Genomic DNA, 16518 nt, shown 5'->3' with positions numbered 1-16518 from the left:
GAAAAAACTCATAAGAGGCGCAACTATACACTACACCACCAGGGGGCAACATTCAGCCTTCATTAACTCTGCACTTTCTTTGCATACACAATGAGACATTAGGAGTCTAACCCAATTGGGTTGAAAATAATAGGAAGGACAAGGAAGGACAGATGGAGGTATTGTTTATTAAAAATATTGGGAGTAGTTTATTTACCTGAGTGTACTGTACTCTAGCTGTCTTCATTTGGGCAGCCCTGATCCTGCACTGTGTCCAGATCGGCACAGGGCTCAGGAGACACTGACCTCACATCAGCCGAGCACTGTGATGGATATTACAGTCATTGTGATTTATATTTAGTTATAATATACAGCATGTGTTCCTCCTTTTCAAACAATGGCCTATAGCCTAGGTTATTATTACACATTCTCTGAACAACAATTGTCAAGGACTAATTCCTTATGGTCTGTTTACCAGTAAATGTCACAAATGACTAAAGTCACTAGATTACAATCTGTCATTGTAGAGGATTGAAAGGGTCTCTAAAAATGTTTCTAGCATAGAACAATTTAGCATTTTACAGGGGAATAAGAGCATTAATTCAAGTATAATTACATCTGATCTAATCACAACTCATAAATCCTGTTTGACCTTTAACTCATAATTGACTTGACATTTTTTCTGGGCTGAAATCAATCCTCACGACATTTTGCTGGGTGCATGATGTAAACTCCAGCTGAGAACTCATGAGGCCTATGATACTAAAAGATGACAGCATTGTGCCAGTCACTGGGTAAATTCAATCCATGAATCCTATATTGACTGTGAAGTGACCCAGAGCACAGTGCGTACCGTGTGCTCCTCCTTGGTACTCTCGGGGTCCACAGGGGGCTCCAGGGGGTCACTGGCCTGGGATGAGCTCTGATGAGGGGCTGGAGTCGAGGCTGCACACAGGACATGTGGTAGGTCACATCACTATTTTTTGTTTGTATGTGTATGTGTATGTGTATGTGTATGTGTATGTGTATGTGTATGTGTATGTGTATGTGTTGAACTGCGGCCTCTTGGCCAGGACTCCCTTGAAAAAAAGGTTTATAATTAAAATGGGATTTTTCCTGATTAAATAAAGATTGTAATAAAAAACAAACAAACAACAAACAAAAAACAAGAGCTCAGTAACTTTTGCTAGTTCTGTTCAATACAGGAATTTTTGTTTATCAAAAAAGTATTTTTAAAATTACAGAACATAATAAGGATGTTTGACATACGAGATTCTGTAGATGGGGACGTGGAGGTCCCTGGGCTCAAGGTCATGCGGGACAGGTCAAGGTCACTGCAGCAGCCATCCTCCTCCTGTGCAGTGTTGCCCAGCGGAGAGGTTGCAGACAGCATCTGAGTGCACACCAGAGTGTCCGGGGCACTCATGGGGCCCGGGGTCCCACACCTGCTGACTGTAGCTGAGGTAACCCCGACACTGGTCAGCACTAAGGACGAGGGCCCCTCCCCTGCATCAGAGTCATCTCTCAGACTCATGTGCCTCTGTATGAGGGCAGGGTCAGTGCTGTGCTGAGGGCTGGTGATGGCAGAAGAGGGTGCAGACAGCTCACAGGCCTGAGGACACACGGCTGTGATGGGCACCAGACCCTGCAGCATGGCAGCAGGGATGGCGTGGCCTCCTACACCCACAGTCGAAGCAGGCATGTAGGCCGCCATAGCCGCCCATTGCTGCTGTGTGGCAGGGAAAATGTTGGCCTGACTCCAGATGAGCGGCTGGCCGCTGGGCAGGACCTGTGCAACCTGGAGAGGCCCCTGAACAGGAAAGGCAAGAGTCTGGGCCTGTCCAGCAAAGCCCTGCTGTGCCCACTGCGCTGCCTGTACCGGCCCCATGGTCATGTAGCCTGTTGGAGGAGTTCACATGTCACTTTAATGCGATCTTCCTCTGATAATACAGCTTTCATTACAAAAGCATACGTGTGTGTTTACCTGATGGCACAGAAGTGGGGCTGAACGGAGCGTACATCTCAGCGGCTGCGGCGTGCTGCTGATGGCGGCTGCTACGACTTGGGTCCAGAGTGTTGGCAGGAGACGGCGGCATCTGGAAACAGCACACACAAACATGTCAGAGTCACCTCGCCAGCAGCACTACTTATCACTCCTGCTATAGACACTTTACAAATACTTGTAATATAATGTCCTACATTATAGCAATACTTACAGAGGGAGGAGTAGACATGTCTCCAAACAGATCAAAGTGGTTGATATTCTGAGAATGTGAAAAAGAGACAAGAGAGTGGTGATATATCAGAACAATGAGCCATGAAACCCAGATCCTATAGGGCTTGCATGGTTGGGTGGGCAGGTGGTGTGTGAAATCTATTCACATTGGCAGTGGAGCTGTGGGTACCAAGAAACAACTGTCTTCTCATTTCATTATCAGAAAATGGATCTAAAATTAGAGTTTCAAGTCTCTCTATTATTGAGTGTGTAAAAGCTATTCACTTATAAAGCCTTTGATTAGATATTCTTATTTCTGCCAATCAGAGGGGCCCCGTGAGAGAGGGGCCACTTCATTATGCTGCTTCTAGCCTGCATCAAGATATACACACAAAGAAGGGTATTCATTTCATAAAGTACTGGCTCCTTGAAACCACCCAACCAAAACAAAGGCGCCACCTCACCCCTACGCCCCCGTCCTCCACTTTAAATGGAGTGGGGTCACGGCTCTGAAGACACTATGAGATGGCTAAGTCGCATGAAATGTCGCTGGGGCCATGCAAAGCAGACAATGAATCACATGCAATAAATAAAGACACAAATAGACAAGGACAGAAAGACAGCAAGAATCACAGATAACAGTGATTCTAACAAGATAGTATGTCCTTTTCAAAGCTTGGGACATAAAAATAGACATTTTTGTAACAATTGAAGGAACTGCTCAGAATTGTGAAAATAAATAAAAAGGTTGTACACAGAAGGTGTCTCCCTGCAGGCACACATCAGGGGAGCTCTCCAAGGTCCTTAAATAAAGCTCCAACTGAATGAACAGACAAGCAGTAACACTTAAGAGATATGGAAGCGTTGCCACTTGTATGGGCATGGGCTGTTCGGCTGAGATAGTGAGAGGCCGGGACAGTTTATCTAGGTTGATATTCCAAGCAACAAGCACACAACAGCAAGACTGAAAAGTGCTCTTTTCAAAAGTTGAAGTTTAATTCAGAATAATTGATAAATAAGAATTTGCAAAAGACTTGAGCTGGAATCAAACTGAAATATTTTTTGAAAGAGTGATCTACATATTTGTGGCTACACTGCATGCACCCACTTACAAACCTCTTCATCCTGTGAAGGAAACAGCTTTTTAGACATGGTGGTACCAGCTGCACAACATGTGTCCAATTTGGGATGTTGGATCTGAAGACTCACGCTCTAATGTTGTGTGAAATTGTTAACATGTCTCACTTTGGCTGCCTAATCAATTCGTTGTATCTGTTGAGGAAGGCAGTGCATAGCCAGTGAGTGCTTCATTGCTGTTTCATGCATATGCTAAAATATGATGCTAGAGATATGTCACTTCCTTCAGTGTGAGAGGTTTGCATGTGGAAGAGTTAACCAAACAAATAATGAAATCAAACACCTACAGTGAAGAAATGGCGTTTTGGGACATCATAGATCCCTTCCTTCTGCTGACTGGTTGGGACCTGCATTGAATTGGAGGTCAATTCAAAGAAAGATTAGGAAACATAACAACATCTTTTTAAACTTTGAGCTAAAAAAAAAGACCCTATAAAAGCTGAAAAAGTAGAAAAAGCTCACTTTGTTATGTTCAATTTAGCTTCATTTTAGAGATGTAATGTTATCTTTTGGAGCCATGGGATTATGCAGATTTCACAGTTGTGCTACAGAATCAATTCTACTTAAATCAATATTGATTTCAAACAATGCTCCTCGTGTGAGCATTAAGAAGAGCAATTGTTATGCTGCAACGGTGTGCCTCAACTAACTGACAATAAGAGAAAAACCTCTTCCACTGCTTATTTCATTCATTTTAACTCTCTGTGGCGCTCTCATCTGGTTAACTTTCTCCAAGTCTATTGATCCTGTTTGGTCCTCAGATCAAATGGCATGGTGCGTGATTAATCTCCCTGCCTGTCTCCATCTTTCATCTTCAGAGGTTGGCACATACACAGAGGAGCATGGAGGAGGGGGAAGAGGGAGGGGGATTAAAACGGTCGACAGGTCCCTAGTGTCCTTCTACGCTTCCTTCAACATCCAAAAGTAAAAGGTGAAAGGACAAAGTATCTGAGAGGAGCTTGGTCTAATGCCGCTACAACTGACCTTCACCTTCAACATAAGCCATGTTTAATTTCTAGCAAAGTTGCAAGCCTTTTATGAGGCTTAATATTTATTGCTGTACTTTGCATAAGTAGGAAGATTTAAATTATTATCCTGCTTCATAGTTATTGTGTCAAGCTATTACTATTTCAACTATTAAGCACCACTTTTACTACCATTGCAATTACTAGCACCACAACTGTTACTGCAATGAAAGGCAAGGTCCAACACACCAACCTCATGTGGTCCTAGTATATGAGGGTAGTCTGCAAACTACAGCTAAATATCTAACATGCAATATTATATAGTATTTGGAATTCAAATTTTAAAGAGGAGGCATTTTACTTCAATCGGGTATTAACTGCTACAATATTACATACTTAGATCACCATGTTGAAATTCCTGTTTTCATCGAAAACAATGTAGTAATATGTTTTGCTCTCTACGTCACTCCCCCTTCAGAGCGCTATCACAACACAATCAGCGTGCATCTCGCTAATGAAACTACTGCCGGTAGTCAAGTTTTGTGTACAGGTTTGTATATATATATATGGAGAATTGTTGTGTAGACGCATAGCTCATGTAGGGTTGTGGACTGAGTATTCAAAAAGAGCCTAGCAGAGATCACTAAATTACTGAAACATGCATGGATGTATCTTAAACCTCTTCAGGCATGTTTATGATGAGAAAATGTTATACCATGGTAGAAAGATAAAAAAAATTTTTAAAAAATATTGGATAATACCGCCTCTTTAAAATAAGTACATTTGATGTGTTAATGGTCTCCTTTTGCATACATTCAGCTTCATACTATAATTATGTCCTGAAAGTGTGATTTACTTTTGAATTTGAAATCTACATTCTGTAAACCTATTTCTTTGTAAAGCCACACTTTGTAAAAGAAAGATAGGAAGAGTAAAGGGGAGGTTTAAGTCTTGTCTTGTACCTGATACACGCTCTCCTCTGACTGAGGGACTCGCAGCGGCTCATGTCCAGCCTCAAACACTATGTACTACAAAACACAAGTGATGCAACAATGAGAGGGGAAGAGGGGGTAAAAATCATGTTAAAAGATTGATCAAATAAAACAATGAAAGGGGGATAAATAAAACACAAAAGAGATGGATTATGGGAATTGTAGTTGGAGTGGGGTTGAGATGGGAGAGAGGAAAGAGCACAATAATAGGTCAGGCAGTAGTTCAAGGCAATGAGATTCAAGCTTGAGGTCTACCTTAAACATCAGCGATGTGATGCTCCACCTCTTTGAAAATAAAAATACAAAATAAAAATAGACCCAGAGATCAGAATATTTATTTCAGATCCACTGTACTTCTTAACTGGTAAAATAGTCTGGATCTGAAAGAAATATCCTGGCCATAGTCTGGAGTTTTGTCAACCAACATTAAAAGAACTGAAAATTGCAAATGAGTGACTTGATGCAGATAGAGTTACAAAGTGGTGGTAACCACAGAAGATAGCATAGCAGTAAGAGTTAGTGTTGTCTGTATTCAGTGAGAGCAAACACATAGGAACAAAACACATGTTCATCAGGAAAGAGCAGGGCCACATCACTGGAGGAAACACGAACATAGATCAACTCAAAACATGGGTTTACAACACTGCACTGGCAAATGGCAGTTGGATGGTTGAACAAAACTGTCCACTATGATGGCATAGAATTAACGGTATGGTGAAAATCATGAATTATTAATTTAAGCAAGTCAGGTGACCTCACACATTGTGTTTTAAACATACTGTGTGGAACATCTTCTTTCAGACATTGGAATAGAGGAGGACTGTGATAAAAGTATATGGCATACATGATAAAAATCCATTGAGCTCTGAATGTTCCACATAGCATCTTTAAAAGGCAAAACAGCCTTTTCCCGGACTAGATATCAGATCTACAGAAGGCATTACTTTAGAGATGATCTGGTCTGTGTGCCCACAGGCCTACCTGGTAAACGGGGTCGTCCACTTCATCCTCCAGAATGGTCTGAACATTTCAAGGACACAACGTTTTCTTTGTCAGACACTCATTTATCGAGGCATTTACATAGTATATACATACATACATACATACATACATACATACATACATACATACATACATACATGTACACACACACACAGACACACACACACACACACACATATATAAATAATCATGTTCATGCACTACAAGTACATACAGAAGATATGATGTTGCTAGAGCATTACAGTGGTAGCAGTAACATTATAGTGTTGTGTTGGACATCATCTGAATGCTGTTTACATCCATATACAATACATACAGGTTTAAATTTGCATGATTAACATTCCTCCTACCTGATACACTGCCTGCTCACATTGCTTGTCCTTCTGTGCCTTCTTCTCCAGCTCCTCTCGCTGTTTAATGTCATAGATGAGAGTGAAGAGGTCCCGCAGGTCAATGATGAGAGGCTCGGCCTGTACAGAAGAGGAAAATATATGCAGAAAATCATCAACAGAATGAGAAACAGGCTGCATCTAGTAACACCATCCAATACAGCCTTCAACACTGGTGCTAGTCTAATATTATGTTAAGACTAAATTCTAAAGTATAAAAAAACCTAGCTGAGCACTCACAGATTGTGCCGTTTTGATGGCCACAAAGCGATGGTGGCCCTCCTTCCCACACACATAACCAAAGGCACGATGGTCCCTTGTGTCCTTAGCGATGTAGCTGATCTCATGGACAGAGTGGTGATGCAGGAGAACCTACAAAATCCAAATATAAACAAAGTCAATAATAATAATATGTATAATATAATAATGACCCAGAATCAGGAAAGAAAACTCTGGGGCACTGTTATTAGGGACGGACAGTCAGAGAAATTTGCAACATGGCATCACCCTGTGCAAGGTAATAAGAGGTGTTTCTTGAAGTAAGCAGGCTAAGCAACTATTATTTACATCTTTCCCAAAATTGAGTCACCACCAGTCGTTGTTTTTTTTGTTTTGTTTTTTGGATTTGATTTGAGAGCAATGTTGTAAGAAGGTTAACTTCCTCCCTGCCATGAATGAGGCATTGGTTTTCACAGTAAAGCCAATTCACACACAAATAGCAAACTTAAGGGGTGTACTAGTATCATAGCTTTGAAGAAACCTGTGAAACAATAACAAAACTAGACAGTAACTAACAAAAATCATGAAAGTGTACTATCACGAGAGTGTAATATGAAATGACTATGAAAGAATTTCTAAGCAGTTCAAATGCAGTCTCTGGTATTGAGTATCACAAGTGAGCACACAGGCACTCATTACACACTAATTAATATTCTGCCAACTTTGTAATTATTTTATCCTCTGTATTTCTTGAGTGACACATGTGACACTGTAGGAAACAAAGGGGAAATCATACACCCATGTACACACGGAGTCATTTTGCTGTCATTCTTGCACCCCCTCTCACTGCTATGCTGTTAGCACAGACAAGCTACAGCACTGGGGAGGGGCTTTCACTGGTGTATATTCACTATGTAAGAACCATCCTGTGTGTTAGTAAAACCTCAGATTATTGTCAAATTCATGGCTAATATGACTAATGTAGTTATTTCTTGTCAGCTTAACATAAAGTACATCATTTGCATTGCTCTGCTTGAGATATCCAACCAACCAACCTGGGTGTGACAGGCTATTTACTGTACTTAGGCTAATCAGTAAATAAAATAGAGGTCACCAGGAGGGTTCCAGTGTAACTAATGGCATTGTCAAATCTGGCTGCTGATGCAGAAAATGCTGGTTTCCATGGATTTTTTTGTCCTATCCATGGGGTTCAGAATGATAAAAAATAGGACTGTTGCCAAAGCAATTATCAAAGTGAAACAAAATAGTTATTTTATATTTTTTGAATGGTGAAAAGTCTTCAAAATATCAGATGCTTTCTGTGGATATTACTTTAATGGCTGGCTACTGGAGAGCTAAAATAAAGTGCTACTTTACAGAGAACAAGGCTGAAACTGTGGAAACCATTGGAAAATATAGTAAATATAGTTAATGTTTCAATGTGACATGCAAGTAAAAAAAGATTGCAGGAAGTTTAAGTTTGTAGGTTAAGTGGCCTGTGTTAAAGGGAAACCAAACACTATCAGCTGGGTGAGAGATGTTGTCCAAAAATGTGCAGTGTTGAGTAGAGATTTAAATTTGGTATAATAAAAACATCTCAGTGAGTTCCCTGCTGGGGGTAAGGCAGAGGTCAGAAGCCAGGGGACAAATGTTATTGCATGATGACTTGAGCACTGAGAGTGTCCGAGGAGGAGCTAGTACGTAATGATCATTAGCACAAATGATCATTAAGGGGTGGAACTGACTGCTAATTATCGACTGTAGCTGATGAGCAGAGCCAACACTCGCTGCGGGACGAGGGAGACAGATCCCCTCCATCATGCCGTAATGGGGCAGAGGGGGAATGAAGGACGCCCAGATACAAGAGCAAATAGACAGGCTCATAACATCATATACAGTAAGTACTAGCAGGTCCTGCAGCATAGCCGGCTTTACATGGCCTTGTACTCTGGGTCAAATATCAAATTTAAGCCTCACAATTTAATGCTGTCAAGTTCAATTTTTATGAGCTAAAGGGCAAATATTCTCTGGAGAGCATGTCAGTGTGTCTGTATATGTGAGGGTCCAGATGTCTTTTGGTAGATAGATTCAGCAAGCCAAGTTTTCCGTTTTGGATTTTATGATTCCCATACATTAGATATAGAATTATCACAGAATTGTGTGAGTTTAGTAACCAAAAATGATAGCCATGTATTAAGTCTAAAAAGAGAGAATGCCAATAAATCTGAACTCCAATAGCACAGCTGAAGAACAATGTATACCACAAGATGCATGCTTTATCATTCACTAAGGAAAGGACATAGATGGGGTATACTCTTTTGAACATAAAGGAGATATATTGTGCAAAATTTACTTTTTAAAGCTTTTGCTTATAACCATGTCATAGTTTTTTTTTCTTCTCAGTTCTATTTAAAGTGATTTGTGCAGTTTCAATTAATGTTTATTCTACAGCATTCAAGATGGCATTTCCATTTTTCCCTTGTCCCAATACACGAACACTATTTAAAAAACAAAAACAAAAAAGAACAATATTTTATTTGATTTTCATCTGAGATTTATTAGAGTTGTGAGTTATGAGAGTCGCCCAGTTATGAAACGACAGAATTATCTGTGTCCACCTCTGCTCTATCTTGTGATATGTCAACCGTGTTTTATGTCAGTGAAGCTTATAAGATGGCGGCGATGAACTGACCCATACAAGTGTGTGCCCTTTGAATGTCCTGTAGCACATGGCACAGAACAGCAGCTGGCAGGGGCCTCACGGTGCAGCTCCATGAGGGGCCCACCACTCTGCGCAGACAGAACAATACTTACCCCTGATCTTTCACAGTACATTTTGATTCCCCCAAAGGAGATAGTCAAGAAGACTCTCTGCTTGTGCTCCCCCTTGGAACGTGCCGACGACGCCATTCCCTGCCAAGAGATAAGAGGAACAAGGTGAGATGAAAGGATATGAAGCTATAGCATCAAATGTAGCTCCCCCTATTCAGGTGAATGTGACAGTTACATAAGCTGTGAGAGGACAAAGTGCACTGTTATACAACTTTTTGAAGCTTCACTGTAAGACTTTTGTGCACCATTTACTTCTTTGGCAACACTTTATAAAAACTAAGTAGCTTTAAATGGGTACTATGTAATTTTTTGATTGGGGGTCCATCACCTGCTTTATTTCTATGGATACAGTATGTGGCTGCTCTGCCTAGAATGTTCCACAGTCATTAAACCAGCTTTACCTTATACATTCACTCAATTACAGGTGGTTATATAGCTCAAAAATACCTTTTAAATGAGACATTCAGAGAAGGGTGGCCTCTCCACAGATCTAACCCGTAACTGGGTCTGGTTTGATCTCCATGAAGACAGAAAGGTTTAATGCCATACTGTGAAACATTCCAGACAAAGCAATAACGTCTCCATGAAGAAAAGCATTTGATGGGCCCAGTACTAGAAAAGTTACACAATGCACCTGTAATGAGTGCTGAAGACGTAGTAGTAGTAGTACTAGAAGTATTTGTTCATTATGTATTAAGCATTGCTTTATTTAGGCTAATTAAGGTGTAGTTGTGATAAAATGAAACCTCTTCTTTTGTGTACTACATGTCAAGTGAATGCTAACAATTATAAGCTGGTATTTGCTGACAGAACAGATCTTGCTGCTGACCAACCAAGGTGTAACTCAACATAGTGCTGACTATACAGCCCACCCACCCTTTGAAGTAGGTTTTTCCCATGAATCTCTGCAGCTTGCTTTCTTCGACGTTCTTAGATAATTAACATTTGAACAGGCTCCATCTGAGGGTTACCTGTGCACTTGACATGTCTTTCATAGAACAAAGCCTGTGGGAGAGGAGCACACAGAGACGCTTGGTGAGCTGAATGCCTCCAATAAATTTGCAAAGCAGACTTTGTTGACATGAGCCCTCCTCGCTGTGTCAGTTCCTCACAATAGTTCCTGTAAGTCTCAGCAGATGTTTCTAAACGTATTTCTTTTTGAGTTTAATTTTACAGTCCTTTCACTTTTTGTGTAAACTCAGTTAAGTAATTTATAGGCACTTTTCTGGTGAATTGCTAAAATATTAATAATAATCATTGTTCCAATTGGGACCATACACCCAAAAATCCAGAACCTAATTTTTGTCCATATTGCCCATTTCTAGCTACTGTAAAACATAAATAAATATTTTTTTTATTCCTCAAACTGTGATGATTTTGGATTTCAAGTTTCAGTTCATAGCTATAGTAAGATAAGTGGTGGTTAGTTAGTCACAGATAACATTGGATCAAGTACTACTATTGTTGATTTGATTACCTGCAGTTGTGTATTTGACATTTAAGAAGCTAAACAAGCCACAAATACCATACCATGTTTCCCTGAGGTTAAAAATGTCACTGCTGCCATTACAATGATAATCCTGAGGTGTTAACATATAGAACACCTGTAAACCCTGCCACGTGTCTGAGTGGAATTACATGTACAAAGTGGTGTACATGAAGAGACCGTAAGGTATTTGAGATGAGAAAGAGATAAAATGAGTGAAAAGAGGTGGTGGGCGGGGCGGTCGATGGATGCTGTCAATCAAGAATCGGCTTCTCCATTTGGTGGATTAGCCCTCAAGGCTGTAAGAGGCAGCTCAATAAAGATCCGTCCCCTCTCTATCCCCGCTCCAGATAATAGCAGGTCTGTATTGACTGCCCCATTGACTGTAACTGGCTGCCGGCCGCTCAAGACTGCAGTCATGGGGAGGGCAGTGCTGAAATGTATATCGTGGTGCTGGAAAAGATGTTTTAATGGATATGGGACTTACATTGGATGGTGTTGCTTTTCTGAACTTTCATGTGCTTTAGAACAACCATTTTGTCATGGACGAGGTACGTTTACACTTTTTTGGTCTTGATTTGAGGCCAGTTTAATCCTGGGTCCGTAGACTTGGTTGAGTCTTGTTCTAATGCTGATTTAGCCCTGGTGTTGTCCATGTTTAGTTCCTGTTTAGACCCAATTTAAATGTGTGTAAGAGGCTGCATCAGTTTACAGTGCCATCAGTTTAGTTATTGAAATTTGTCTGCTACTAACATTTTCAAGCACAATTTTAAAGTTTTAAGAATCACTTCACGGACTGGTTTCCTTGGGAAACATATTTTTATCAGTCTAAACTTCGGTATCACATGTAGGTATGTCAGTCAGGACAGAAATAGCTCCCCAAGTTATTTAGGGTTTGTTCAATTCTGGGGCATCTCTGGATTTCAGAGTGTGTGATAGAGTGATAAGAGAAGCCAAAAAGTAATGAACATTTCCCCCCTAATAAGATTTTTTTTTTTAATGTAAATAGAATGTTTTGTGCCTCAAACACCAATCATAAGAGTTAGGGAAAAAACTACAAAAACAACAGCAAGATTGTATTAGTATTTTCACTATACACTGTACACAAGCAAATACAGTACCTAAATCATCCTAATGTTATATTCCCATCCAGCTGAATGACATTACATCATTATTCTTCCTGTTGCTTTGAACACAGTATACGACTGGACTTTATTTGTTCCCAGTGATGAGGTGTTTACTGGGCCTGGGTGAGTCACAGTGGACAGCTCCTCTGACTCATGTATCAATGCAAACCCATCCAGACCTCCTCAAATGTGAAGGACCTGCAGTGAAGAGGCTCACACCTTGAGCTTCATCATGGAGTCCTGGCACAGCTTGTCTCCCCGTGCAGCCGTCACCTCATCAATCCCAATCAGCTTGGCCTTGTAGCGCACACCATCTCCACGGAAACGCTTAATAAGTCCCGCCTCTGTCCGGTCTTGACCTGAAGCAGGGAACAAAAAGAGAGAAAGAGGTAAGAAAAAGAATAAGGCTTCACATTTGAAAAAAATCTATTGGCAATATATTGCAAAAAATATATATAAAAGCTGATATAATTTTAAGAGGATTTGTCAACAATTAAAGTAGATTCTACTTTGTCAGCGTATGCTTTTATGCTTTTAGTTTCTAGCAAGTTCTACCAAGACCCACTCACAAACGAGGAAAGATGAGCAAACGTCATAGCCCAGCCCTACATCCTACAAAGAGCAAAATGCTATGTTTTGAGACATTTTTCACTAGTAATTAAAGTTATTGAACTTTTCTTAAACTTGATTTAAGCACAAACAAGAGAATATTATTTATTTTATGTTGTATTTAATTGTTTTTCATATCATGTCTTTTCCTAATATTGTCCAGCTCAATATAAAGCAGAGAGTATGAGGTGAGCAGAAAGTGTGAGCTCAATCGACTCCAACAAATTGGTGGATGGAGCTCTTGGTGAGAGTTGGCCAGTCTCATATAAATATTTATGGAATAGGAAATGAAGAATGAATAGTAAATTAGGGGCAGTAGGCAAAGCCTGGAATCAAATTGAAGTTGGAGATTGAAAATGAAGTTGAATAAAGTCAGCAATTTATTAAAACAAATGGTACATGGATACGCTCTATTGGAAGGCATTCAGACAGAAAACAGAGGTGAGAGGTTACACCTAGGGGTCCACCCACACCCTGGTTCCCATGGGTGCAACCAATCGGTGGCAAAGCTGCTTGAATGGGGCCTATTGAGCTGAATCATCTCGCTCCAATGCTTACCCACAATCTTCCCTTCGGCCCTCCCAGGAGTGATGGATGTTGGGTGGTGTCGGGGACAAACTGGTGTGAGACGGGGAGCATGTATCAGTGCGTACATGGCCTCCAGCTTTGCACCCTCTACCCCACCCCTTTGCTCAATATTCTGCCTGCCAATCTCTTATATGTGCTCTCATTTTCACCTTGACATCTTCTTCGTTTTGTAGTATTTTGATAATGTGCGTTCAAGCCGTAAGCGTTGTTTGGTACATCCACAGTACTACAAACCACAATCCTCTGTAGAAACTTTTTCAGGGTTTCTAACAAGCAAAGATAGCTGCAAATCAAGGTCACCAGCACCTTGGAGAATTTTGCTTTTCCTGGCTCAAAGCTCTCTCCCATTCTAGGTCATGGAGGCTGTATATTTAGCACACGTGTTACATCTGAGCGTATAAGACCGCTACGGAAAGCTATTACCCTGTTGAAAATGAGATTATTTTACACAGGGCATAAATCGATTCCTTTTACCGCATTTGGAACTGTTCCCAGCGATAAACCTTCCTTGAAGTAGAGGACAGAAATCAAAAAGAAAAATGGCAAATTAAATAAAAAGAGCAAAATTAAATGGCTCGTGTAAAATGAAAAAAACGCAGCCGTGATTCGAGTGCCTGCTAAGACTATGTGCGCACGCTCTCACTAATTCATGAGGGCACAATTCTCCAAAGGGGGAAGGGCCCGATGATGCTAAAGTCATTAAAGTCTCTAAGCAAGTCAATGTCAAATCTGGGCCTAATTCAGACTTGTTTCGCTGCCAGGGGATAATGGCTCTTATACACAGAGCCGGAGTACAAGTGAACATTAAACCAGAAGCAGCTGCCGTGGAAGAAAAATAAATGACTACATTGATGACAAGCTCATGAACGTGATAAAGTGCATGCTACTCAAAGAGCTGTAGGTACAAGAAGACTGCAGAGCTTTTAAAATTCTTATAATTTCTTATAGGGTATAGAAGATGGATGGAAGCCTGTATAGTTCACAAGTGAGATGTAAATTCAAAAGTACTTCAAATAATGGCCATGTTATTGCAGCTGATATTAATGGTATTGCTTTAATACCACTTAATAATAAAGTCTTGTACTGGCTAATCTTTAACTAATGCTTTTCCATACTGCTGTTACTACAATACGTACTAGTACTAGTACTCAAAATATAAAAAGCACCAATGACCCACTGCAGATCGCCCCATGCTGACTGTAACCCCCCCCATTGAAAACCATGGCAATATAAATGTCCTTTTTGTACTACTGCCTCTGGTTTCATTTTACCCATAATGCATTCCACCCTGGTTTTCCTGACTCATACACTCTGTAATGTAATGCAAAATGTATGCTGCTCTAGTTGCATTTTAAACATCATCAGTTCAATTGGGTGCAGCCCTCTCTGATATGAGCTTTAACCAGATGCTAGGTGCCATTTATTTCTTTACATACCACATGCCATCCCCCTAATAACACTTCGGGAGAGATTTAGAGCTTCATGGACTGATACATTCTCCAAAAAATGAGGCCTTGCATGTCCAATGAACCTGACGCTGTGGAATAACTTGGAGACTACGTGTTCTGAGTTCAAATGGAGAGAGAGCACCGCAGGGCATGTGTTTTATGTTGTTACACCGTATAAGAGAGAGGGGGAAGGTGCGGCACAGATTTTCTCTAAAGGTTTGTCTTATTCCTGGTAATATTTCAAGCTGATATGTCTGATGCCCTTAATGTTTCTGACAGAGAGTAGCCCAAAGTGGTGTCTACATAAGGATACGCCCGGCCCGATCACATGGATTGCACAATAGTTGGCCGCTGAGAGTTCCTGGTGGTTAGAGAGGCCTGACTTCTGACGTGTTCCTCTTCATCAGGTGTGTTTTGTGATTTGATGTTCTCTATATATTGCATAACCTTTTTCCACCTGAGGCAGAACTAGAATTGATCTGGAAACTGATCTGTTTCATGCTGATAGCTCATCATCTATGGACTAGTATTATCACAGTTTAGACAGTCTTAGTATGTTCTGTATAAGCAAAAGGTTGTATTTAGGTCATGCATATTTGTAAGATCATTCAAAAGTGAAGCATCTTGTATCAGGTAATGTTTTGTAGTGTTGAAATGACTAAACTGTGCAGGGAAAGCAATTTTTGAGCATTGATATTGCCAGAAGGTGTATGGTGAATGTGGATAGGCTTTAAAAATACAGAGGAGCTTCATGGACCACAGTATGCTGACATAGGCAAGTGTGTACGCTTTGAAAATGATGGTGGAGTATACAGAAAAAGAGCATGAATGAAACTCCAGTTATGATATGGATAAAGCTTTATGACATGGGTAAAAGCTTTAGCAATTTCAGTTTTGCATTATATTGTTTGTATTTCCTATCAATATAATATTAATATCACAACTTTTAAACAGAGAATTGTATGATTGTTTAAAGGTTCTATGTTCCAAAAAATTGACTCTTGTAAGCCTTTAGTCATGTTATAATGTTGCTGCCTTATCAAAAACAGACCCGGTTTACTCACATATTGAGTAAACCTTTGTTAATAGGCCACATCTGAAAAGTTCAAAATGCTCTGTTCCACCTTGTGATGTCATGCAACAGTAGTTTTCAAGTTAAAAGTGACCTTAATCATTATTAGTTATTACAGGTCTATCCAAATGACTCTGATGACTCTGAAGGTGGATGAAGTTAAAAACACAGTGGAGCACTTCCTGTATTACCACATGATTTTCTGTTTGAGAGAAGAACTCAGCCTAAATATGCATGGTTTGTGCATTAAACAAGTGTGAATGAAACAAAACTCAGGGTATGTTTTTGATGAGGAAACAGCATTATAACATAGATAAAAAATAAAGTAGCATAAGATAACCTCTTTGAATTACAGAATTTTGCATTCAAAGCAATAACGATGCAAAAAGAAAGGACAAAAAGCTTGTGTAGTTGAAGATGAGCACAGATCCAACATATACAGGTGGGCTTTTTGTTTG

At 40.2% G+C, this 16518-nt stretch overlaps 1 protein-coding gene across 1 annotated transcript in view; it reads right to left on the bottom strand.

Moving 5' to 3' along the window:
* Positions 1 to 16518, bottom strand: part of dab1b (DAB adaptor protein 1b) — a 100236-nt gene that overhangs the window by 1244 nt on the left and 82474 nt on the right. Inside the window, exons 6-17 of the mRNA XM_020939423.2 lie at positions 12563 to 12702; positions 9713 to 9811; positions 6920 to 7051; positions 6641 to 6760; positions 6270 to 6308; positions 5259 to 5324; positions 3619 to 3678; positions 2196 to 2243; positions 1964 to 2075; positions 1249 to 1878; positions 833 to 924; positions 197 to 302 (exon numbers count right to left, since the gene is read on the bottom strand). Coding sequence (XP_020795082.1) covers positions 213 to 302; positions 833 to 924; positions 1249 to 1878; positions 1964 to 2075; positions 2196 to 2243; positions 3619 to 3678; positions 5259 to 5324; positions 6270 to 6308; positions 6641 to 6760; positions 6920 to 7051; positions 9713 to 9811; positions 12563 to 12702 — 1628 coding nt within the window. The 3' untranslated portion in view covers positions 197 to 212. The remainder of the gene's footprint in view (positions 1 to 196; positions 303 to 832; positions 925 to 1248; positions 1879 to 1963; positions 2076 to 2195; positions 2244 to 3618; positions 3679 to 5258; positions 5325 to 6269; positions 6309 to 6640; positions 6761 to 6919; positions 7052 to 9712; positions 9812 to 12562; positions 12703 to 16518) is intronic.

This window comes from Boleophthalmus pectinirostris, unplaced genomic scaffold (assembly GCF_026225935.1).
Source record: "Boleophthalmus pectinirostris isolate CB_2022bp ecotype Guang Dong unplaced genomic scaffold, ASM2622593v1 HiC_scaffold_16, whole genome shotgun sequence".
In the NCBI taxonomy this organism is placed as follows: Eukaryota; Metazoa; Chordata; class Actinopteri; order Gobiiformes; family Gobiidae; genus Boleophthalmus; species Boleophthalmus pectinirostris.
The sequence above is the reverse complement of the archived record's forward strand: the minus strand, read 5'-3'. Positions and strand labels throughout refer to the sequence as shown.